The sequence below is a fragment of the Pseudopodoces humilis genome, chromosome 1 (genome assembly GCF_049639895.1).
Source record: "Pseudopodoces humilis isolate 2021_Gansu_Grassland_sample_001 chromosome 1, ASM4963989v1, whole genome shotgun sequence".
NCBI lineage: Eukaryota > Metazoa > Chordata > Aves > Passeriformes > Paridae > Pseudopodoces > Pseudopodoces humilis.
The window spans coordinates 369601-394864 of record NC_142200.1 but is presented as its reverse complement, the minus strand read 5'-3'; the positions used below and the strand labels follow the sequence as shown (position 1 = coordinate 394864).

Genomic DNA, 25264 nt, shown 5'->3' with positions numbered 1-25264 from the left:
ATTTTATCTTCTCTGTAAATTACAGAGAAGTATGTTTCTGTAATCTCAGGTCTAGATTTGTGGGATCATGGGGCTGGAAAGTGGTGAGCTTTAAGGTCCCTTCCCAGCCAAACCATTCTAGGATTCAGGGATTATTACACACTGTGGGTGAAGTCGTGTCTGGTGTCACCTTGATGTGATCCTGGAACTGTCACTCCTGCCCTCACTGGGAATTAGACACTGAGAGCTTGTATCACTTTTTTCCTGACTTCTAGGCAGCGAGTAGCATTTGAGGAGATTTTCCCATCCTCTACTCCATTGCCTGCCTTGGATTTGCTGAAGAAACTTCTGGTATTTAACCCCAACAAACGGCTCACAGCAGAGGAGGCTCTGCAGCATCCTTACGTGAGAAGGTGAGACTGACACCAGTATGCAGCTTCCCCTGATACATTCTGATACATTACAAACCTGACCTTGGCACAAATTTTCTTTAGATGCATTACAAAAAAAATGGCAAAGCTAATTCTTTATCTTCTCCAACCCTATTTACATTAAACAATGAGATAGTTTAACAATCCTGTTTAAATTTTAATATCCAGTCAGTGAATTACATGATGTGTTCTCATTTTCTCAGATTCCACTGTCCTTCCAGGGAGCCCTCTTTGGATTTTGATGTGATCCTTCCTTTGGGTGATGATGTCCAACTGTCTGTGGCCGAATATAGAAATAAATTATATGAGGTACTTCCATCCTATTTTCCCAAATCCTAATCCTCCAGGTAACCTGCCATTCTTGCACACACTTAAAAAATTCTGTCATTTTCTTGTCTTTGTGTTCCCCCGGGCTTTCTGTACCTGCTGGCACAGTTACACCTTGGTGTTTGATCAGCCAGTTCCAGTTCAGTCATAATCTTTGAGAGACCTTTACATGTCAAATTCCCACAGGGCAAAGAAAAATCTCTGAAACATGATGTCTGAAAAAGATTCATAGAATGGTTTGGGTTGAAAGGTACTTTAAAGATCACCTAGTTCCAAAATGGTTTCTTACCCTGTAAAATAAATTGCAGATCTTTATAAGTATTCCTCTTTATTTTGATGTTTTATTTTTCTGCTGTATTTCTGTATCAAGTCTAACCAGCTTTTCTGTTCTGCAGATGATCCTTGAAAATAAGTCAAAGAGCCTTCCAAAGGAGCAAGGGTGGAGAGAAAACATTCAGCTGAGACAGTCTGAATCTAGCACACTCCTCCCAGGTTTCAGCTCGGTGACTGTACCCATCAGGAAAGGCCAGCAAGAACCAACACCCCCTCTTCTAAACCCTTCACATGTGCACACTGGAGCCACAGCTGGGGACCAGCCAAAAGGATCTAGCCAGAGCAAGGATTTGGCCAGAACTGTATGTCAGAGATCACAGATTAGTGTGATGATGTACAACCCCATCACACACACCACTGTGCAGAGTAGGTACCACCCTCCTACACTGGGGTGTAACCCACCTAGTGTGGGGAAGAGAGAATGAGTGCTATAAAAGAAATTAAGGGAATTTTAATTGTAAAATGAGGGGCTGAAAGTGTGGGAGGGAAATTACATAAGAACAAAACATTGTTGAATGAGTGCTGAATATGGGACTGTCCCTTCCTCAGTCAATGTGTTCTGTGTTCTTCTGATTTTCCTACTTTCTCTCATGTTATTCCTTCTGCAGGAAATGCAAATCCTGGTGTTGGGATCAGGAACTGTTCTGCACCACCTCAACAGTCCAGAATCTCCAACAATGAAAAACTAGGGAGACAAACCACATGGATAAACACTCAGCTCTCTCCTACAAGTGTGCAGAACCTTTACAATGTGAGTAGCTTAACTTCTAGTCCTTACTTGTGGTAACCTGGGTCTCAGCAACTCCATATAGTGCTCCAGGCAGAGTGGCTGGAAAGCTGGAAAAGGTCGCCTGCTGGTGCTGATGACAGTAGCTTGAACATGAGACCGGGTGTGCCCAGGTGGGCAAGAGGCCAACGACACTTGGTTTGTACCAGCCACAGTGTGGCCAGATGCCCAGGGCAGTGCCTGTCCCCTGTGCTGGACACTGCTGAGGGACCTCCAGTCCTGGGGACAAGTTTGGGCTCTTCACAACAAGAAAGGAGGGGCCCCATTGAGGGGTTGGAGTGTGTCCAGAGGATGGAACAGAGTCTGGAGCAGCAGCAGTAGCTGTGGAGAAAAGGAGGCTCAGGGAGGACTTTCTCACTCTCTGCAACTCCCTGACAGGAGGGTGCAGCCAGGTGGGGGTCAGGATCTGCTCTCAGGAAGCAAGTGACAGGATGAGAGGAAATGGCCTCAAGTGGGTTCCAGAAGAGGTTTGGGTTGGATATTGGAAAAAACCCCAGATGCAAAGGGCTGTGCATCTGTGACACAGACTGCTTCAGGGCAGTGGTGGAGTCCCCATCCCTGGGGAGACTTAATGGCCACGTGGATGTGGCACTAGGGGACATGGATTACCGGTGGCCTTGGCAGTGTTGGGGGAGCGGTTGGACTCAGTGGGCTTAGAGGGCTTTTCCAACCTCAGTGATTCTGTGGTTTTATGATTCTGTGGTTCTGATGGATTGCTGTTGCTGAGCTGTGAGGGTGTCAGTCTTCCCTGATCTTGGCCATGCTTTCTTGCTAAAGTCATCACCCTCACTGGGTTCTTTAATGACCTCTTGCTCCTGCTTTTTTTCTTCCTGAGCTGGCTGTCTGCTGCTTGGTGACTGCTGGTGCCTGCAGTGGTGATCGGAGGAAGCTTATGACAGAGGAAGAGTATGGAAGGAGGCACCACAGATTCACAGAATCACAGACTGCTTGGGTTGGAAGGGACCAAAAAGCTCACCTTGTTCCACCCCTCTCCCGTGGTCAGGGACACCTTCCACTAGCTCAGGTTGTCAGAAACTTTCAAGCATGTCCATTAGCACTCTTGCAACCCCCCTCTCTGATTTGGAATCCGTTCCAAAATGTTTTGAGAGAAAATTCCCCCAGATGGGACTTGCTGCACATGCAGGTGTACACATGACCAGTGCATTTGGAAGAATCTTTAGGGAATTGTGAACAACTTTCTGTGACTAGAAGAGCAGAAGAGGGAGAAGATCATCCTACATGTGCCCTGAGTTTGTGTTTGTCTCCTGAGAGGATAGTGCTGACCAAAGCCAAACCTGTGTCCTGTTTGCATTCCAGAAAGCTGATTCCAGGTTGTTAACTTTTCTTGGCTTTTCTTTCTCACACAGAATCCTAGAAACTCTCAGTGTCACAGTAAAGATGTTCGTCCCCTTCTGAAGCCCAGTAAAAAGATGTTCCAGATCACTGCAAACGTGGGAGCTGTGGGTGATCCAAAGGCATCCATGGGCAGCTATTCCCAAGCTTATGGAACCATCAGTAAATCTGCACTGCAGAGTCTTCCAATAGCAAAGGCCTCCAAAAATCCTGAGCAGTGACTGTGGAGATGTTCCAGACAGGTGAAGTACAGCTCATCCTTCAGCCCCTGACTAAGCAAGGGCAGCAGGGGAGAGCAAAATATGAGGAAATGCTTTATTCATTGCTTAGGACAACATCCTTCTTTCCTCTGGACAAGCTAATAGGAAAGGGAATCCAACCCCTCTGGCTTCAGTCTCAGCAGTCAAGGACACAGTGTGTTTGCTCTTACACCCCGAGAACAGTGAATGCTGTCGGTTCATATTCCTCGTTTGAATGACTGCAAAAAATCAGAGGAAACTGCATTATTTTGATACTTGAGTGGTTTTTAGACATAGTCAGGTTCCAGGGGAGCCTCCTAAAGTTCAACAAAGCCAAGTGCAAGGCCAAGAAAATGCTCTGAGGGCTGGAGCCCCTCTGCTCTGGAGATAGGCTGGGAGAACTGGAGGTGTCCAGCCTGCAGGAAAGGTGGCTCTGGGAAGACTTTTGAGCCCCTTCTGGGCCTCTAAAAAAAACCAAACAACCTCTTTAGGAGAGCTGGGGAGGCAGTTTGGACACAGGCCTGGAGTGACAGGACAAGGGGGAATGGCTTCCACTGCCAGAGGGCAGGGTTAGGTGGGATCTTGGGAAAGAATCCTTCCCTGTCAGGGGGGGAGGCCCTGGGACAGGTTGCCCATAGAAGCTGTGGCTGCCCCATCCTTTGAAGTGTTCAAGGTTGGACAGGGCTTGGAGCAGCCTGGGATAGTGGAAGGTGTCCCTGCCATGGCAGGCAGGGGTTGGGACTGGGTGACCTTTAAAAGGTCCCTTCCAGCCCATCCAGGGATTCTTCAGCAGTCTGCCTAAACAGTGGGGATTTTTTTGAGTAGAACAGGTAATTGTTCTCTGAAGACCATGAAGACCTAACTCTTCACAGGTAATCTTACAACCCTTCACTCATTTCTATGACTGTTCTAGGCTAGATGAACAGAGTTCATTATGGTCTGGTTTTGTTAAAATCAAGTAGAAAAGCATTTGAAATACAGATGGGTTCTTCTACAATATTTAATTTTATTAGCTTCTCTTGTGTGTAATATTGTAATAATAAATTCTTTATATGGCACTGCATAAAATCTTGTCTTTCAAAGCAGCATTTGCTGTGTTGAGAAGGAAATTGCCTATTGGTAGGCAGTCTTCTTCAGTGAATTGGTCATTTCTATTGTTTTTGCTTTAAGAAAGCAAAATTTCATGAGATGCTATTGCTGTGACATTGTAAAGGTGTTTCCAGTCTACACTGGGACTACAGGAAACTTCATATTCCTGTTTCAATGATTTTTGGATACATTTTCCTCATTAACTTGGAGGTCTTGTCTCTGTCCCTGAGGTTTTACTCTGCCTGTGAAGAATGGTTGTTATCCCCCCCCAGCTCTCTCAGCTGCTCACGCTGCTCCAGATCTGTCACTTCATGAACTGCAGTTACACCGTCAAGGAAGTCACGACTTGGCCAAGGCAGGATTTTACTTTAGATGCTTATTTAAACTCAGACTCACCTGAAAAAGCCTCCTAAAACCAAGCTCTTCTCCATCACAAGCACCTCAGCAGGTTCTTTCAGCTCAGCCCCTAAAATAAGTAATTCCCTATACACAAAGAAACAAACCACAAGCAAACCAGCCCCGCAGGCTCAGGAATTGGAAAATACAAAAAAGCTGGGCCTGTGCTGCTGGGGAAGATCAGAACCACAGACTAGGCCAAAACATTGATTACGACTATTTTTTATTTTTGGATGTAAACCTTCTAAAAGGTGCCTCCTGTGTCTGACTCATTGTGAGATACAGAAAAAGAGTAACTTCACCTGAGAAACCACTGAGGTTTAAATACTTTTTCCAGTTAATACCTGTGTGTCTGTATGCATTTATCTTTTCTGGCCCAAAATCAAGTACTGAATTTTCTATTCTTTTTTTTTTTTCTTTTTTGAATGGTTTTGTCTGCTGAAAATATTCCTTGGGTTTAATAGAGACTATCACTTAGTTTTGTACGGTAACAGACTTGTTTTTTAAGCATGTTGGCATTTTAATTGTTTTATTTGGAACATATTGTGATAAGGTTGTTTGATACCACCTGACTTTATTGAGCAAACTGTGCCATGGGAGGCTCATGCTGGATACATTTCTGCTCACTAACCAAGAAGAGTATTGCCACTGGGGTTTGTAGCCATCATAGACAAGTTTCTTCCTTGTTTCCACGTGACAGTCAGTGATTAAATGGAATTAAATAGGATTTCTAGGATCATTTTTTGGTCTTGAAGGTCCCCAGGATCTTGGGCATGAATTTTCCCATTTTCTTGTCTTTGGCATCTGTGTCATACTCCTCTTCACTGGGACTCGTGTGTTCATCCTTCTTGCAGAACACCTCAAACCTGCTGTAGACTCGCTTCTCCTTACGCATGTTCTCCATTTTTTTCAGGAGGGTGTCTCTATCCTCTGATGGCTGCCTCTGGAGGTTCCGTTTCTGGCTCCCAAAGCTCTCAGACCTGTGGATGTTGCAGCTTTTCTCCTTTTCCCCTTTTCTTTCCAAGCTTGTGGTCGACCTGGAGAGGTCAGGGTTGCTGGTGGATGGCAGCTGCTTGGCCAGCTCGGCTCTGTTCTTCTGGCTGTTGGCAGAGATCTGCTCCAGGATCACCTTGGTGTCGTCACGCAAGTTGCTGCTGTACAGGATGTTGGCTGTGGAGGAAGGAAACCTCCCTTGTGTTGTCTGGCTGCTCTTGGGAGGGACAGGTGCTGTGAATTTGTGGGTTTTTTCTTCTTCCATTGCTTCCTGGCCATCCGCTATCGATGATCGTTTGAGAACCACTGCCTGCTTGTCACATTTCCCACTCTCAGAACCAGGTTCCTCCTCCAATTTCTTTTCACCTTTTGGGTTCAAAAGCTGCTTCAGCCGTAGGGACCCTTTTCTTAGAAACTCCATGGGGTTCTGCTCTTGTTTTGAACAGTCTTCCTCAGATTTGTTGAGAGAGCTGTCAGACCCTTGACTTCTAGACAGGCTTTCTAGAACTGAGGATGCAGTACTTGCCCTAACCTGTGGTTTCTTCATTTCTGTGTTGACTAATTTTGGAGAGTCTTCTCTGAAGGTCACTCTGTCCTTCTTCTCTGGAAGAGCCAATTTCTGAGTGTCTCCTACAAATATCAGGCTCTCCTTCTCTGGAAGAGGAGGTTTGTTCTCAATGGGGTAAAATCGGGATGACAGCTTGTCCACCTTAGTGCCAAGATGTGCCAGGGGATCTTTACTCAACACATCCCCAAGCTGGGGGGTGGATGAGGCCATTCCAAATGCTCTGTCCAACTCTCCATGCATTTTGTAAGTACTGCAGGAGTCTTTGGAGTCCAGCACCCTGCTCTCCAGAATCTTATACTGCACAGATTTGGTACATTTCTTCTCTGTGTTCTGTGATTCCTCCTGTAGGTAACCTGAAACAGCTTTGGTGTGGGTGACTGTGCCCCGTTCCATGTCCTTGCCCACAGCTTTGTACTTCTCCAGCAGCTCAGCCACTTTGGAGGAGGCAGCTGTCTTGACCGTTTCATTGTCCTTTGTTAACTCACTGGACATTTGCTCTTTTTGGATCATCTGCACCTTTTCTATTGTGGTGTTGGGTTGATCTAATTTGGCAGCACTGAAAATCAGAGAGGACCTGAGCCTGGAGCTCCTCTGGATCAAGGGATTTATCCTGGACCTGAAGGCATCTGGTTTCATTATAGAGGTTTCTTCACCTGCTCTATCAGGATCTGCAGATTCTTTGGCACTGTCAATTCCCAGTGGCTTGCTATTGAAAGGCATGGAGGGTTTGAAGGCTGGGACGAGGTCGGTGGGGTGCTTTGTGAGGGGATCCCCAAGAGCATCGTTATATGCCTCGGACTCCATCGGCATTGGGAGCCCTTCATCTGGTTCAGACTGGTATGCACTGAGGTACGAAGAAATCCTCCAGTTCCGTAACCCTGTTCTGTTTTCCTGCGTGCTCTTGTCATCATCCTGGTCTTCATCCTTGTCCTGTAGGAACAGGCGCTGCTCCAGGCTCTGCTTCTGCGTGGGAGAAGTCTGGCAAATGAATTTCTGTCCTATATTCTGCCTCCGTAGCATCATTCCCATGGGGCCATTGCCCGCAGGGTTCAGCTGGTCAGAGCTGTGTCTCACCTCCCTGGAAGAATTTGAGGGCACGTAATCCAGCCGTAAGGGGAAACCCTCTTGTGGGAAACTGGGCTCCAGTTCAGGGTATCGGGGTCCCTCTCCATAGTCTTCCAGTTCATTGAATCCTGGCCTCCCGCCTCGAATCCTCTCAAAGAATCCCTGAGGTCTGCCAGAAAGATGGGGATGTTCAAACTGGTACTGGTAGAACTGGTCCTTCTGGAAATGACTGGATTGGATTTTGAACTCGTCCATGTTGTTCATGAACATCTGCCGGGTGTACTGTTTGGCAGAAGCAAAATTTTCAAACGTTCCTTCTGCAAAACTGTGTCTCTTAAAAGCGTCCAGCTCCAGCTGCTTGGAACGGAGGAAACCCCTGACTGGATCCATCTGGGAATTCTCCATTTCCACCTTTTTATACATCCGCATGGCTGATCCCTCCACAGTGTGCCGCAGCATGTCATCCCGTCGAAAATTGGAGAGGAAGTACCTGTCCGGATCCACTCTGTCCATGAAGGAGGGGAAGAGACTCTCATCCCTCTGGAACATCAGGGGGCCTTTTTTGGGAAAGAAAGGCATGTTATTGCCAAAGGGAGCCATGGCGAACGAATTTTCTGCCTTTGCCAAGACATTGGCTGGAGGAACGAGAGGTTCCGACTGTGCAAACAAAATGCGGAATTCTTCATCAAAGCTGGCCACCAGCTCACCCTGGAAGATGTGTGCAATACTCCTGTGAATCTTCTCAAAGGACCACATGAAACTGTAGAGAGAACAGAAGTGATGGAGGGTGTTACCACTGAGTAACTCAGCTGTACTGGTTTTCATTAAAACATTTGCTCACCTGAAGCAAATTCTACATTTTCTGTTTGGGCAGAAATAGGGCAAAATAACAGTAGAAATTTCCCCTGCAGCTACTTGTTACACATGACTGGTCCCAAATCTAGTAGCTTGATTGATATGGGATCACATCTTTGCAGAGAATTTTACAAGGCAATAAATGATTTCTGTTCTAAAAAGCCAGTCAATTGTGTCACTCAGAGTGTGAGCTGATGATAATCCCTATGTGATGTTCCTGTCTTTAACACTGTCAGTAATGACCTGAATGACAGTCAGTGTGTACCCTCAGCACCTGGCAGGTGACCCCAGTCAGGGGGACCCCAAAGGCTGGGGAGCTGTGCCGACATGAACATCTGAAAAGACAAACCCAAGATCTTACTCCTGGGGTGGCACAACCCTTCCACCCACACAGTTTGAGGGGGACTGAACAGAAGGAACTGGGCTGGAGATGAGGGAGGAAGATGTTCAGTGTTCTGGCATTCATCTTCCCAAGTCAAGCTCTGCATCATTTTTCCCTATCTGGAAATTCCCCTAATGGGAAGCAGAGAACAGACCCCTTATTTTGTCTCGTCTGTGTGCGCAGGTTTGCTGTAGCTGTTAAAACTGTATCACAACCCAGAAATGTTCTCACCTTTACAGTTCTTCACCACATCCTGCTGGGAATCATGAGGGACCATTTGTGTCCCACCTTGGCTGCCTGCTGGGCTTAACCAAAACCCTTAGAACTACTGTCTTTTTTTTATTTCCCACAGGTTTTTTAATTCTTAATGTGAAGGAAGCTTGGTTTGGGGTTGTCTGGGCTCAAGGACTTCTTTAGTTGGTGCATCTACCTCCACTGCAAATTGGAGTACTTTTCCCAAAAAACTGCTGCTCAGTGTTCTTCAGTGAGCAAAACTTTTGTCCCTCATATCCATGTGGAAGTGCCAGAATGCTGCTTTACCAATTCACTAGCCTGTCTCTCAGAATCCCAGACTGGTTTGAGTTGGAAGGGACCATCACACTTTGTTTCACCCCCCTGCCATGCACAGGGACACCTTCCACTAGCCCAGGTTGCTCCAAGCTTTGTTGACTATCATCTTGAACACTTCCACAACTTCCCACTTCAGAAATGACACAATATTTGAAAGCCCAGAGCACATGGGAGTGTGGCAGAAGTAGTCCTGAACAATTACCTTGATGCTCTTATAAACAACAAATGATCCAATCAGAACAGTTAGTTGTTTGGTACAGCATCAAATGTAATTCTTTTCAAACATCAGGGAAAAAAGCCAAAGTGGAATCTTATTATCAAGGAATATGCACTTTAATCAGATTCTTATATTTTTTCCTTCATATGCTGTGTTTTAAAATACCCTTAATTCTATTTGCTTATCTTCCACCAAAAGAGGTAGGCTTTAAGCAACCTGGCCTAGAAGGTCTTCCTGCCAACAGCATGGGGAGAAGCCCTATGAGCTTTAGGGTCTATCTAACCCAAACCATTTTGTGACTCTATTATTACATTCTTAGAGCATGACAGGTGTTTATCCCATCACGCTTTCAATATGTGAAGGAGAAATTCTTCTACTGCAAATCTCTAAAAACATTTATTCTTCCAAAAATGAACGCCTTAGCTGGTAAGATTGTTGTTCCCAAAAGGATGGTAATGGCTGATCTCAATCCTAACTAAAACCACCCATCACTAAAACCATCCACCTCTCTGTTGTCCAGAGAAGCTGGCCCGTCCCTGCAAGTATCCAAGGCCAGATGGGATGAGGCTTGGAGAAATCTGGTCTAGTGGAAGGTGTCCCTGCCCATGTGGGGCTGTTGGGGTGGAACAGTATGAGCTTTCAGGTCCCTTCCCACACAAACCATGCTGTGACTTGATGATTCTGTGTGTGGAGGTCAAAATTCATTTGATCCAGACTAAGATGCAAATCTTACATTCCTTACTCTATGGCAAATTCTCCCTGGAATGGATCAGATGGGAGCTGAGCTCCTCTGCAGACAGCCCCTTGCACAAAGTACCTGAGTGTCTCTTTCTCTGAACTGGACAGGGCTCCTCACCTGTAGTTGCCGCTCAGCACCACCATGCAGTCCACCAGCAGGAACTTCTCCTTCAGGTGCCCCTTGAAGGACATCCCCGTGCGGCAGTAGTAGGTCGGGCCAGACACTGTCCTCACCCTCAGGAACTGCAAACCAGAAAGGCACTGACTCAGATGGGACCCTCATTCCCTCCTGTGACCCTCCTTCCCTGTATCCTTTTAACCTCCATCCTGCCACTGGGATTATTCTCTAGCTCCAGTGGTTCTGCCTGCAGACACACCGATGTACAAAACCTTTTCTCAACATGTCTTCAGCCTTCACCTCATGTCATGCCAGCTCTCCTCACTTTCTTCATACTCATCTTTCACCAGGCTACGGCTTGTAGCCTGCCCATTCTCCCCTTTCTCAGGTGTTTCCTGCCATACTGGCCCTCTGTGTTGCAGGACACACCCCCTTAGGACACAAATCAGGTAGGACAGGTCTTGGCTCACCTCCACATAGTTCAGGTTGACTCTGCACTTAGCAGCTGTGTCAAGGAAAAGCTGGGAGTTCATTTCATCCAGCAGGATGTAGACAGGCACTCGGCGAGAAGCAGCATCCAGCACCTCAAAGAGCAGATCCACATCCGTGAAAATGTCCATCACAATGGCCACCACCTGGGGAAGGGATGCAGGGACACGTCAGCCACCCATGCTGGCTCATGCCCTGACCAACCATGTATCCCAGCTTCTCACACCCCAAAGCTGCACTTTCCCCATCTCAGCTTCCTCTTGAAACAGGAAACATCCCAATTAAAGGTCCCATTAAGCACTGTGGACCCCGAACTGGAAAGGTAATTTCTGTCCAGGAAGGTGCATGTTCTGTGTATGCAGGTGAAGGGAAAACTCCCTGGGTGTTTCCTGACTCATCAATCCAATGATTCCATTAATTTTTTGGCCATGTAATCACAGTGGATGGTGTGTGGAGCTGGTCCCCCCATGCCAACATCCACGTGCCATTTTTAGGTAACTTCCTGGCCAGCATTCAGGCAGCCACTAATCAGCTGCATCCATGTGCTGATTTTATGGGAAGCAGCTTCACAGGTCAACCTTCCTGTCCTTCCTAGCTCCCTGGATATAAATACTTGATGGAAAGGGTGTAAGGAAGAAGGAGCCAAAGTCATCTCAGTGGTGTCCAGGGAGAGGATAATATACAAACTGAAACACAGGAAATTACAGTTCAGTTACAGAAAAGCCTCTGGGATTCTAAGGAGACCATCACTATGGGAACAGAAAGGTTTAGTCTCCACCCTTGGAGATGCTCAAGGATACATTCTGAGTGACCCTCTCTAACTGACCTCCTCTGAGCAGGGGGGTGGACAGGTCCAGTTCCAGAGGTCCCTTCCAATCTCTAATGTTTTGGGGTTCTGTGAACTCTTGGTGTATTTTAGCATGGCCTTGGACACTGTGCCATGACAGCAGAGCAGAGCCAAGCTTTAGTACAGTCAATGGTGGATTTGAACCATCCTGCTCCTTTGTCAGGTTCTGGAAGCAAAGTTAAGAGAATTGTCAGAGGACCTGATGTTGCTCAGCCTGAAGGACAGAAGGCTCCAGGGAAACCATACAGCACCTTCCAGTGCCTAAAGTGGCTCCAAGAGAGCTCAGGAGGGACTTTGGACAAGGGCCTGGAGTGACAAAACAAGGGAGAGTGGCTTCCCACTGCCAGAGCGCAGAGTTAAATATCGGGAAGAAACTGTTGCCTGTGAGGGTGGGGAGGCCCTGGTACAGCCTGCCCTGAGAAGCTGTGGCTGCCCCATCCCTGGAAGTGTTCAAGGTTGGACAGGGCTTGGAGCAACCTGGTCTAGTGGAAGGTCTCCCTGCCCATGGCAGGGGAGTGGAACTGGGTGAGCTTAAAGCTCAAACCACTGCATTATGATTCTCTATTCTGATGCTTCTCTGGCACATGTGTGATTTACCTCTGCTCTATCTGGGCTCTCCCTGTCTTACCTGCTGAGCTGCTCGAATCATCCTGCGAGCCTCCTCTTTAATGCTGGGGTTGTCTGGCGGGGGTGGCTGCACCAGTGTTGTCACCTCTGTTCCCCTGAACCCAAAGACCATCGGCCAGCCCAGGTCAAGCTCAGGAACAGCAAGATCTGAGTTCATGGGCCAGTAAGTCCCGGAGGATCCATCCATGTCATTGTCCCCTGCAGTGTCCGTGCTGCCCTCCTGGTTGGCATACTGCGGCTTCTGGAGGTTCTGGATTATGTGGTCTACCTCAGAGCTACAGAGGAAATCGGGGGCTGCCTCCTCGGCCAGGAAGCGCTGGTAACTCTCCTTCCCCTCCTCTGTGAGCACATCCAGGGCCAGGCGGTAATACTCCTTGTAGTGGGGGGGAAGGTAGTTGGGGTCAAGGGGGTTGTCCCCCTGTGAAGAGCTTTGGGATCGACGAGCCATCAGGGGAGGGAAAGCTGGAGGGAAAGAAAAAACATCCATGAGAGCGGTGTCACGACAGCAACACATCTTCCCCATAGAGCAAAGGCAGAGATTAAAAGAACATGGAGCAATGCTGGAGAAAGTTCAATCCAAAGGCATGGGAGCCTAAAATTAGGCAAAGGTGTGAGTCACTTAACCATTACCTTCACACAGTTAACTGTTTTGGGCCAAAATAAGGAACAAATCAACCAGGCAGCCCTGGGATAAGCAAGGCCAATGCATCCAACAGAATGCCCAACTTTCTCTTTTAGGCTGTTGGTTGCTAAGCTTCAATTTATCATTTGTTTTAAAGTCAAGAGCAAAGCTGTAGGTGGTTATTATCTATACTCCATTAAAATTAATTTTCAAGTGCTACAGAAGTTATTTACTATGTGTAATGTGGCCCTAAATGAAAAGTGCCTGCCTGAACACAAGGGCACCCTCTGGACCTTTATAAATTGGGTGTTATAACCACCTCAGCACATGAACAGAAATAGGTGGCGCATGGGTGCAGGTGAGTATAAGGGTGTCCTGCTACTGTAACACAGTCAGAAGGCAGAGGAGTCTTCATGAGATGAAGAAATAAAAAACAAAGGATATGATCACGTCTTCTGTCTCCTTGTGTTGAGAAAAAACAGAGCTGAAGGGGCTCACATGCAATATTTGATAATTGTCTATAGCAGACAATCACTTAAGACTGTAGATAAATCTGATTTTAACCCATTTTTGAAAGAAAAGCTTGTTGTGCCACAACAGTAATATCTGACTGATCCACAGATTGCTCAAAGCATTTTGGCTTTAGACTCTGAACTAATGTCAATGCTGGAATCTTCTCTTCCTGCATCCCACCACTGAGGTGCGTGCCAGAAGAGACTTCCTCATGATCCCCAAAGGGTGAGTGACTCCTGCTAAGTTACATTACTGAAGGTGAGCACAGAACTTGAGGGTCACTGCTGTTGCTGTTGCCATCCAACACTTCTGCTTCCAAAATGGGAAGGATTGCTGTGGACTGGGAGGAAGATAAAGACTTCAGACTCAGACTATAACTCAGATGTAAGGATAAACTAGTTTCAAGTTCTTATATGACCACCTGCCTAGCACACAGCAGTGCTTGTTACTCCTGCCTCAAACTCCCACAAGTTACTCCTGCTCTAAACTGAAACTCCTGATAAAGCTGCATGAAACAACAGGAAAAATTATAGTCTTAATATAAGGATAGGAAAATCCAACAGGTCCATATGTGATGCATTGCAACAGAAAATCATCTTTATAGTCCACACATGCAGCTGCCTTTGCAGTCTGAATTGTCTGCATTCAGTCTTCCCACTCTAATTCTGCCTTTTTCTCTCTGTGTAAGAGAAAAAAGTACAGAGCACGCCAGTATGTATCTCTGGTGGAAGGTGCCCCTGCCTATCGCAGGGGTGTGAAACAAAATGGTCTTTAAGGTCCCTTCCCACTCAGCCCATCTGTGATTTTAGGATTCTCAAGTCACCAATATTCCTGCTTTTAGCTATTCCACCAGTGTCATGTCATTTTAAGGACTTGCTCCCATGTTCCACTCATCTTGGATAGAAGAATATCCAAGATGTCCAACTCATCCAGATATAACCCACAAAGTGGAAAATGGTCCCACAGAAAACTGTACACAGTGCTCAGAGATGGGAGCAGATCAGAGACAAAGGACCAACCGCAACATTAAAAGGAAGAAGCATCAGAAGAAGTCTGTGGTACTGCTGCATAATCAAAGGAGCAGAGGAAATGTCATGCTGGTAATGGCAAAGCAATTTTATATTGATTAATACAATTATTTTACTCCAGTTATAAACAAAGAGGGAGAAGACTGAGCTTTAAATAAGCATCAGGTAATTGACTGTTACTTGGTAGGAGCACGGAAAATGCCAGCACTACACAGATTCAAGAGGAACTCACAAGCCAGAGTGGGCTGGGGATATGGAAGTTTTATTCCTCATGTCCCAAAAAAAGGTGGTTTATGCCTGAACTCTGATTCCTCAGTCTAGAGAAGACATCTGAAAACTGTGACCAGGACATCTCCACTGCCAGCACAAGGACTAAATGGGCAGAAAATTAATCTTGCAGGTGGTAGGTTTGGAGGGACATCAGGAAACACCTGTGCTCAGCTGGGCTGATTTGGAAGAACTCTCCCATTGCTCTGCAACTACCTGACAGGAGGGTGCACCCAGATGGGGGTTAGGGCTCTGCTCCCAGTTTTTACAGTAAGGAGTCATTTGAGTTTCCAAAGTGTTTGTGGTGCTCAGTGTGTTTATGAGTAAGCAGAGAAAATGGTACCAGCAAAGAAGTAAATTTGATGCAAAAGCAAACTGATCCTCATGGGTTTCCCTGAGAACAGGAGAACACAGATACGGAGCTGGAGGTGTCCTGCTACCACTGAATACAGCAGTGGGGGTGGGCTGCTGGCCTGGCAGGGATGATCAGGGGGAGCCTGCAGGGGATGTTTGGAGGGGGCCTGGAAAACCCTGCACTTACTGTGTGTGTGGGGGGGGTTATTTCCTCCTAAACAGACCCACAACTCAGAACTGTGAAATAAAAAACAGAAGCTGTGTTTATGCCCCCATGTGTGTCTGCCCCAGCTCTGCGTATGTTCCATGGCTTGGAGCCACCTGGTCTGGTGGAAGGTTTTCTTGCCCAGGGCACGGGGTGGATGAGCTTTAAGGTGCCTTCCAACCTAAACCATCTTGTACTTCTGTGATTCCATTAATTGTCGGCATCCTTTAATTCCCTGGGTTGCAACAAGAACAATACCATGTAGATGAATTCTCATTTTGCATGAAAAATGCTGGTTTATAGATATAAGTAAGTAAATAAATAGCTATACACACATACGCACACACATATACATGCACAAAATTCTGGGTATTTCATTAATCTTCCAAAAACATTCCCTGCCAGGTAAAGCAGAAGGGAAGAAATTACCTGGAACCCCAAAGGATATTTATCACCTTTTGTCACTTTGATGGGTGTGAGCTGAGTTCAGGTCAAGGAATAAATAAAATTTCTCCTGTTACAGCCCATCTTGCTGAATTCAGATGGATTCTACGCTCAGTTCATGGATTTTTTTCAATTTTGTTTTGCTCTGTTCTAGCTCCTGGGATCACCTGCCTGCAGCTGGCAGAGCTCTGAGGCCCTGGGTCAGATTTGGTCTCATGAAGCTGCTGACTGCCAGGCTGGTTCTCCAGTTCTGGATCAAATCATCCACTATTGGAAAAGCAATTCCTCTCCAAATCAGATGGAAGCAATCACATACCACCTCTGGCTGATATTTGTGTTCCTGAGGGAAACAGAACTGGCTTTTAAACTCCTATCTTTTCACTTTTCACTTCTCTCTTAACTAGTCTTGATCCCATTATCCCAGTGCAAAGCTGGATTTGGTGGAGGAGCAATTCACATGCATCAGGAAATAGGAGATGGATTACACATTGTGCCACAATGCCTTGTTATTTTTTTACTCCAGAACTGTACATTCCATGTATTTTGTAGGGGATTCCATGCCTTAGGCCTTGGTTCCTTTTAACAGGAATTCAGGGAACACAACGTCACATTTCCCCTCAGAGGGACAGGAGACTGGACACACATCAGTTATCAGCATGCTTCCCTGACGGCTGGATTCTCCCTGATCAGGGGCACCTAAAACAACCTGGAGAAGACTGAGGGGAGACCCCACTGCACGCCACAACTTCCTCATGAGAGGAAGAGGAGGAGCAGACACTGATCTCTGTGGTGACCAGTGACAGGACTCAAGGCACCAGCTGGAGCTGGATCAGGGAAGGGTTTCATTGGATATTAGAAAAAGGTTCACCCAGAGGGTAGCTGGGCACTGGAACAGGCTCCCTGGCAGAGTTCAAAAAATGTTTGGACAATATTCTCAAGCACATGGTGGGACTCTTGGGGATGGTCCTGTGCAGGGCCAGGAGCTGGACTCGATGATCCCTGTGGTCCCTTCCAACTCAGCTTACTCTGTGATTCCATGACTCCAAGGAGAGGTTGGCCCCTTGTTTGAACTTCACCTGCGTATCTATTTCCTGCAGCTTCTTTCACCCCAGAAAAAGAGAAATGTTGTACTTCTGGAATTCTGAACCACCATAACTGTCAAAGAAACTGAGTCACAAACTGAAAATACCCCAAATGTAGATTTTCAGCCTGAACCTACTGATTAATAGAGAATTTTACTTACTTACAAACTTACTTATTTTATTTAATTAAGAATTTCCTTTTTATTGCTGGTGCAAATTTACAAAATCTTCTGACACAAGTAATGAGGATTTGGGGGAGAAATGAGGATGCTAGAAAGATTAAGGTGTGACAATTTGCTTGGGGGGTCTTTACAATGGGCAACAAAATATTCTTTATAATGGGTAATAAGATAGTCTGTGTGCAGTTACAGCTCAGGCACTGAACTGTCAGTGGGTACAGGAGACAAGCTGATGTCAACCCAGCACCTGCAGCTGTAAGCAGCTGTGTGATGTGTGCAGCCAGAGGTAACCCTTGAACATCCCTCCTTCCATTCCCATGACAATACTGGAAAACTAAGGCCCTGCAGTCCCTTAGTCCAAAAGCCCTGCAGTGCACATCCAGAAGGGAAGAGGAAAGCTCAAGCACATCACCAATGCCCTCCATGCCTTCAATAGCCACAATTTTATTGGGAAAAGTTTCCCAGGAAGAGTGGGAGAGAACTGTCCTGGCATTAGACAGGAAAGGAATTTGGCTACATCCTGCCAATATGACCTGGGGAAAAATTCCAGCAATTGTTTTAAGCTGGATTTTTTGAGCAGAAAACACTGATACAGGACCTGAGAATTTCTTCAGACTACTGAGCACACTGGCAACATCCCTACTGATCCTGCAGCCAAGCTCCTGGTGCTTCAAGGAAAGAAAAATTCCAGAAGGTAAATTAGGCATTAAGGGGGGAAATCTACTTCTCCCCATCAACGAGCCCTTAGGTCTTGGGAAAGTCACTATAAATAAAGCGCAAACAAACTATAGCCAGGGCAGCAATTGAGGTGTTCACAAAGAGGCACTCCATGTCACCTGGGATGCCCGAAGGTACCTGGCCTGGCCTCCAGCTGCTGCCGAGGAGGCTGCGAGTCTCTGCATGGCTGGTGTCTCACCTGCTGTACTTTAGATGCCCAAAGGCACCTGGAATGTGCCAAAACCCACAAGTTCCAGAACCAGGATTACTCCTCAAGGATCAATGATGAAATGAATATGTATAATGTGCCTATCTGCACCCCCTTACAGGTGATGGAAAATAATACTAATACTCCAGAAATATGGGATAGGATTAATCTTCTAACAGACATTCTCATGTTTGTCCAAATATTCTCTTCATTTTTCTCCCAGACATTAACAAATCAGCCTACTAAAGCCTCAGTGCTCAGATCTGAGCTGTTTTAACTCCAAGATTCCCCCTTACCCTGTCACACAATTCATCCCACCAAGATCCTGCTTGGAACTGTCAATGCTTTATACCAGAATTTACCTAGAGGATGGGAGGCAACTTTGACAGGAGTGTGAGTCAGATATTGGGGACACACTCTTCCCTGTGAGGGTGGGGAGGCCCTGGCACAGGCTGCCCTGAGAAGCTGCAACTGCCCTGTCCCTGGCAGTGTTTAAAGCCATGCTAGATGAGGCTTGGAGCAACCTGGGCTAGTGGAAGGTGTCCATGCCTGTTGTAGTGCATCTAAAAATCTTGGTATCTCCCAAGGGTAAAACTCACCTCTGGTTTGTGTAATGTTAGTTCCTACCTGAAAACCTTCTTTCCCTTCCCCCTTCCCATTGGCTGTGACCTCCCTGCATCCCCTAATCACCCCTGCCCCCTGGTATAAGAGATAAGACCCAGAGCATTTCGGTCTCTCTCTTGCCCTGGATGGACGACAGACAATAAACCCGGGATTACTCCAGCAAGTTTGAGCCTCCTGTGTCTAGATACTTTGAGTCCGTGTTGTATCCACTCCAGGACCCACAGGGGTGGGACAGAGGGGTCCCACCAGGAGAAGGATTATAACACATGCCCATGGCAATGTTGTGGGGCTGGATGAGATTTAAGGTCCCAAAACATTCCATGATTCCTTCTCAACACCCCATCTAAACCCTGCCCTTTGGCAGCAGGAAGCCATTCCCTCTTGTCCTGTCACTTCAGGCCCTTGTCCAAAGTCCCACTCCAGCTCTCCTGGAGCCCCTTTAGGCACTGGAAGGGGCTCTCAGGTGTCCCAGGAGCTTTCTCCAGGCTGAACCCCTCTCAGCTGTCCCAGTCTGCTTCCAGAGCAGTGGAGTTTCAGCCTACTCCTATGTGTCACAGTGGCACTACTTCACACATTCTGTAAGTCTGTTACCATTATTTGGTATTTCATGTACTTCTCTGCAATCCTAAGCGATCATTCCATGAAACGATCTCCATAAATGCAGAAGTATTACCGCTCATGATCAGAACCTTTAGAGCCAAACCTGCAAAATTTAGTTCCTCCCCAAGAAATCCTTCTCCTAATACAATGGCTGTGACAAGCATGAGCACAGACAGGTACAGAGTGGCATGGAAAAAAACACAGAATCTCCCAAGTCGGCAGGGACACACAAGGGCCATAAAGTCAAACTCCTAGCCCTGCACAGGGAGCCCCAAGAACCCCACAGAAAGAAGGTGCTGTGGGTACTGTTGGCACTCTCCTTCGCACACTGACCTGGACTGGTGGTTGGGTTTTGCAGGAGGAAGCTGCAGGAGAACAGAAGGTGGCTCTGTGGCTGCTTGCAGTAACTCCTCCCATGCTTGGGGGCAGTGGATAAAGGAGAGCACGAAGCAGCTTGTTGGAAACTTAACAAGTTGGAGATGAAGGCTGATAGAATGGGCTGTCAAGAAGCAGAATTCAGTTCTCCTCCACCTGTCTGCCTGGGCTGTGCCAAAAACACTGTGCTGGCTGCTGCTGCTGTGCCGGTGCATGGGGAGTCCCAATGGAGTCACTCCCTTCCATGGCCAAAAAACCATCAGAAGGAGAGGAACAGGTGAAAAGGAAGGAGCATGAGGGTCTCAACCATCCCTGTGCTATGATCAAGGTGGTGGAGGGAGTCTCCAAGAGAAATTTCCCTTCGTCTTGGCCTGAGATCTGCCTCTGTTCTCACTAGTACAAATGGGAGTGACTTTACTAGTTGTGATACCTGTCACATGCATTTGGTTTTGAGATTCCCAAAAGCTGTCAGACCCCCTTAATGAAGGGAAGTGTCGGATGTGATCACAGCCTGCAGATTCCTCCACACTAAAAAACACTCAATCACATGGAATATTTAATGTAAGGAAAGGTGCCTGACAGATGAACCTAGAGGTAAAAACTGCCCCTTTCCCTCCGGATTCATTATAGGACAAGAAACTGGGAGAAGCAGAAACCTGTTGACTCGGACAGCGTTTGGTGCCTGTCCATATTATGTTCCATTTCAACAGACTTTTACTGTTTTTTTTACGAACAGAGCAGCAGGAAATCACAGATTCAGACATGCTGTGATCACCACAAAGCCCTGCAGATTAAAATAAATAAATAAAAGGACCTGCCTTTCTCCAGAGCCTTTGTGCCTGGTGTGAATCAAGGGCACTGGACCATGCTTGCCCAGTCTAAGCAAAAGGGAACCAGCTCAGTGCTCCCTTTCTCATGTGCTGTGCCTGGTGCCAGCCCTGCTGATGCCTCAGCACCTGGGGCTGGCTCCATTTGCCTCCCTGGTGCTGACTCCAGTGCTTGTTTTTACGTGTTCTGCCTGCACAGCCAGTTCCCAGGCTGCCTCGCTCAGGTGATCCCTTCCCTGGCTGGACCTGCTCCGCTGCTTTGGGACACTCCCAGGAGCTGAGGCTGCCGAGGGCAGGTAGCACCCAGGAAGGAACTACCTGGGACAAAGCAGGGCTTGATCCCAGAGCCTGGAAAGGGCTGGGAGGACCCGATCTGTTCCCCAGACCCCTATATGCGAGTACAGACACAAGGTCCTGGGCTTAACCACCTCATCTTTTCACTGCCCTAGATACCACCAAGAAAAGAAAGGCAGCAGAGGCAGACTATTCTTTAGCCCACACTGTGCACAGCCAGCCACAAACCCCTCTGTGCTATCAACACTTGAAGGACTTCCAAACCATGGGCAAGAAATGAATCAAGGCACTTTCAATCCCTGTGATGGGTCTCACCTGGCCCGTACACCACATTCAGTGGTATCACTGACATCTCTTAGGGTGGGCTGTGAAAAAGTTTAATGTTTCCAAAACGTCTCAATACACGAAGTCTACAAATCAACTATTTAAAAGAAAATACTTGGCCTCAAAAAAAAAATAGGAAAGATCCTGGGCAAACAGACTGCTGATGTTCTGGGAGGGTTGGGTTTAGGAGAGGACAGCAATGCCTGAGGGAAAATGACTGGAGCAGACATGGTAACAATGAGACATGGAAAGTGTTAGCTTGCTCTCAAGAAAATGTTGTACTTGGTAAATGATCTGGGTAGAGACCTGTCTCCTTAAACATGGTTTAAGGTGTGGGGTTTTTAATCCTGCAGTGTGTGATGGAAGGACAAGCCAGTGCCTTCTGATCTTGCTGCAGAGGAAGAACCTGTATGAACGGCAAGACATGCTCATCCTCTTCAGAAGCTGCTTCTACATGTACTCATTTTCCATCCTAAGGGTTGGACTTCTCCTGAAAAGGATCTTGGCAGTCTCACAGGGGTGCAGCATATGAAGTTTTGAAGTGCAGCCCAGAATTTCCTACTTTGGCCAGAACACGTGGCCATGGAATTGTACAAGAGCTGGGGCAAAGAGGAAGCTGCCCAGAGAAGCTGTGGCTTCCTCATCCCTGGAAGTGTCCAAGGCCACACTGGATGGGGCTTGGAGCAACCTGGGATAGTGGACGGTGTCCACGCCAGGGGTTTGGAGGAGATGGTTTTAAAGGTCCTTTTCAACCCAAACCATTCCGTGGCTGCGTGATAATGGATGCTGGACACCTTCCCATGAACTGCTCTTCTCGCCAAACAGGGCTCAGGCACATTCCTCAGAACAGGACAGTGAATTATGGACAATAACCTGGACTAGACACTTTTTTAGCTACAACTGCCTCTGCCAAGTCCTAATTCTTATTTTTTCTCTTTCAATTCTCCTCTCTGTATTTCATGCTGAGTCTTACCATGTTCTTCTCAATGTCCTCTTCAGGCAGCAGGCTCAAAGCCTGGGTTACTGTCACAACTTCTGTTTGGGATTTGTTACTCCTGTTACAACGCCATATAATGCTCCCAGACCTTCCCCTACGGTCATCTGAACAGCTGATCACTCCATGTTAATCATCTGAGAGAATGTCACCCCATTCTTCACTCTGGATGGTCATACATGGATCACAGTCATCATTTAAAAAAAAAAAAAACAGTACCCCTGCCAGCTGCTAGGAGTTTCACTTCAGAAGTTTTGGCCACCAGATGAGAAATTGCTTCAATTAATCAATTTTTCACTGAGCTTGCAGAGATCACAGCTGCACCTTCCATACTCATACCTGTGGCAGCTGACCCTGATAAATGGCTCCAAGAACTCTTTCTGTGTCTCAGGTGAGTAGTGAATGCCCTGAATGCTACAGGCATGTGGCAGAGTGGAACTGGGAGCCTGGTCTGCACCTCCAACACCCACTGGACTCTCATCTCTGTTTATTAGGGCAAGGGATCCCATAGAACATTCTTTGCTAGAGAATCAGGAAAGTGGCCAGACATTCAGAATATCCAGGGGATCTTTCTGCAGGCCAGAGGAAGGGAAAAGTGGCAGAAGAATTACATGTTGTAATTTTCTTTGTGAAGTGGTTACTGAGACACCTGTCAACGTGTCCCACAGTGACAGCATGTGAACCTGTCAGCCTTAACTGTCCCATGCAGCAAGGGTACAGAATGGACAGGGAAATCTGAGCTGTGGGGAGTCACCAGTGCAAAACCTGATGTTTACAGCAGCTGGAAATTAAATGTCATCCTGCGTGCAAAAGGTGTCTCTTAGCAGATTATCTGAATAATCATGGAACCCTTTGGGTTGGAAAAGCTCCCTGAGACCCTCAAGTCCAACTGCTCTCCCAGCACTGCCAAGGTCACCACTAACCCATGTCCCCAGGCAGCACATCTACGATAGCAATGCTCATGCCAAAGTCACTATTCTTCAGCCAATCCCCTTCCCTGGATTTTTATTCAAAAGGTAGCAAGTATAAGGAAGTCTAAAACAGAGAACTTAAAAAAAAAAGGACAAACAGCGTAAGGTCAAATTTGGAGAAGAACCATGTGCTGCCCTTGACTTTTACTCCCCCCACACACTGTTTTTAGAAGTGCACTCATCAGTCTCCTCTTCCTCATTAAAACTACAGAAATTTCGCATATGGGCCTGATAAGCAGTCCAGACGTGTCCCATGTAACCGTAAAATGCAAAGAATTCCAACCCTGCACGTTTTGGAGATGAATTTCCATTATCTGGAAAGTTGTGGTTGCCAGAAAAATTATGTCTAGAACATGGGCGAATCTGTCCTGAGCTACGACCCTGCTCTGACAAAAGCATACAGACATTTCCACACTTATAGAATCCCAGAATCAGGCACTGGTTAGAGTTGGTAAGGACCTTCAAACCCATCTTGTTCCACTCCTTTGTCATGGGCAGGGACACTTTCCAATAGACCAGGTTGCTCCCAGCCCCATCCAGCCCAACCTTGAACCTTCCAGGGATGGGGGAACAACAACTTTTTCCTTTGGCATGCAATTTTCCCTAAATCATATGAAGAGCAAGACTTTTTTTTTCCCCCTCAGAATACTTCTATTGCCAGACCACAGCAAATCCAACTCTCTTTTTATCCCTCAAATGCAACTATAAAGTCCCTCAGGTAAATGGGAGTGAGACCAAAATGAAAACAACTTTCTTCCCCTAAAATGCAGCTCTCATGTGTCCGTCTGGGGCTGGGACACACTGTGCCCTCTTGCCTCCTCATCCAGGGAGAACATATGCATAGGGACCTGGAAATTGGTGTTTACCACTGCTGTCACTGTACCTGCTCTGGTTTGGGGTAGTTTGCTGCTACTGACCTATTTTTGGCCTCTCTTGCAGCTGAGCTTATTGCAGCTTCCACAGATTAGATGTTTTCAGCAGCAGGATGTGATCAGTACTTGTGTTCCTTCACAGGTGCCTCTTCCCTTTCTAACTGTTGCATAAGATGGAGAACCCAATCCTCAGGCCAAGCAAGATCCCTAATTGACCCCTACTGACCTTGGCCAATTTAGTGTGAGCAGCACAGAACCATCCCCTTCCTCTCCTCATACACAAATCCTGAGGTCTGTCAGGCTCACACCTATGGAAACTCAGCAAGTGCTAGCCCGTGTGCCTGTGCACGCCTGTCCACACACATCGGTCCATGCTCCTGCGTGTACGTGCATGACTGTGTCAGGGCTCCTGGGCCGTGTCAGCACTCAGCTGCACACCCAATCCATGTGTGTGGAATGCAGGGGCCTCGGGAGTTGCTTCCCAGCTCCTCGCCCACTGCAGACCTTGGCCCTCACAATACATCCCCTCTGTCCCAATGTCGTGACCATACATCCCCTACAGCGGAGAGGAGACCAGCTTGGGCTGTGTTATGGAGAGCTCAATCAGGCTGCAAGACTCTTCCCAAAGAACGAGGCTGAGTTTGAGAATATCTGCTCCTCAGGCATTTCTCAAAGGGGAAGGGCCGCAATTGTGTGAAGCGTTTGATAAGCAGTTTTGATCTGAGGACAGAAGGGTCCCTTCCCTCGCCATCCCTGACACAACTGGGACATTCCCTCACCATCTCCAATCCCTGCTGCCTGCACTGGGACATTCTCTCGCTCCCCTTGCCTCTCTCGTCTCCTCCTATCTCCCTTCTCGCCATCATGGCGTGACTGGGAGCTCCTGCCACTGGAGCCTTCTTGCATAGAAGCAACAACCTCCTCCCCGTGGACTGCCTGTGGAATTCCTTGTCCCAGATGCCGGGTGCTCAGCCCTGTGCAGAGGAACAGGACAGAACCCATCCCAGCCCTTGCCCTCCACCTCATGCAGCCATAGAGATACCCTAGGAGGTATCTGCCCTTCTCCTACCTTACCAGGGAAGCCGGGCAGGTGGTGGGTAGGTAGTGGGTCACTCTGGCTCAGGCGGCCATGCAGGTACCCACGAGGTCTCCACCCTTCTCTACTTTCCCAGGTGAGCTGGGGCAGGTGGTGGGTCACTCTCGGCTCACTTGGACGTGCCTGCCTGCAACTGATTCACCTGGAAGCCAGGCGAGCGAGGCTCCACCCAGGGCAGAGCGGGGGTGAGTAAGAGCGAGAGAAAGGCAAACTCCGGAGAGCTGTTCCCTCCCCAGGCGCGCAGGGAGCCAGAGATAAGGGCTGC

The 25264-nt window shown here is 47.3% G+C and overlaps 2 protein-coding genes across 10 annotated transcripts in view; one reads left to right on the top strand and one right to left on the bottom strand.

Annotated features, from left to right (window-relative positions):
• MAPK15 (mitogen-activated protein kinase 15) overlaps positions 1 to 6969 on the top strand; it is a 14345-nt gene extending 7376 nt beyond the window's left edge. For 5 of the 7 annotated variants that reach the window (XM_005533059.3, XM_088061757.1, XM_088061721.1 and 2 more), the window contains 5 exons: positions 255 to 392; positions 614 to 719; positions 1133 to 1436; positions 1679 to 1821; positions 3225 to 4517. In XM_005533059.3, coding sequence (XP_005533116.2) covers positions 255 to 392; positions 614 to 719; positions 1133 to 1436; positions 1679 to 1821; positions 3225 to 3431 — 898 coding nt within the window. In that variant the 3' untranslated portion in view covers positions 3432 to 4517. Of the gene's footprint in view, positions 1 to 254; positions 393 to 613; positions 720 to 1132; positions 1437 to 1678; positions 1822 to 3224; positions 4518 to 5847; positions 5960 to 6843 lie in introns of those variants that run through there. The other 2 variants (XM_088061556.1, XM_014261625.2) reach the window with 2 other exon arrangements.
• On the bottom strand, positions 4656 to 25264 carry SACK1H (scaffolding CK1 anchoring protein H). Of its 3 annotated transcripts, XM_088061242.1 has the most exons (6): positions 24978 to 25264; positions 12405 to 12865; positions 10911 to 11075; positions 10441 to 10565; positions 8268 to 8320; positions 4656 to 8117 (listed from the first exon to the last, which is right to left on the bottom strand). In XM_088061242.1, exons 2-6 carry the CDS (start codon positions 12849 to 12851, stop codon positions 5671 to 5673), a joined length of 3237 nt encoding a protein of 1078 aa, XP_087917368.1. In that variant the 5' UTR covers positions 12852 to 12865; positions 24978 to 25264; the 3' UTR covers positions 4656 to 5670. The 3 variants fall into 3 exon arrangements, with proteins under 3 accessions (XP_087917368.1, XP_087917341.1, XP_005533108.1); XM_088061215.1 differs by having other exon boundaries at positions 4656 to 8320; positions 24973 to 25264; XM_005533051.3 differs by having other exon boundaries at positions 4656 to 8320.

Bases quoted from the DNA above. Each gene is read 5' to 3' on its own strand.
- SACK1H (XM_088061215.1), bottom strand. From the start codon at position 12,851: ATGGCTCGTCGATCCCAAAGCTCTTCACAGGGGGACAACCCCCTTGAC. The intron at 10,566-10,910 runs GTGAGCCAAGAC...TCTGGTTTGCAG, and splicing joins TCAACCTGAACTATGTGGAG to TTCCTGAGGGTGAGGACAGT. The intron at 8,321-10,440 runs GTGAGGAGCCCT...TTCTCTCTACAG, and splicing joins GTGCTGAGCGGCAACTACAG to TTTCATGTGGTCCTTTGAGA.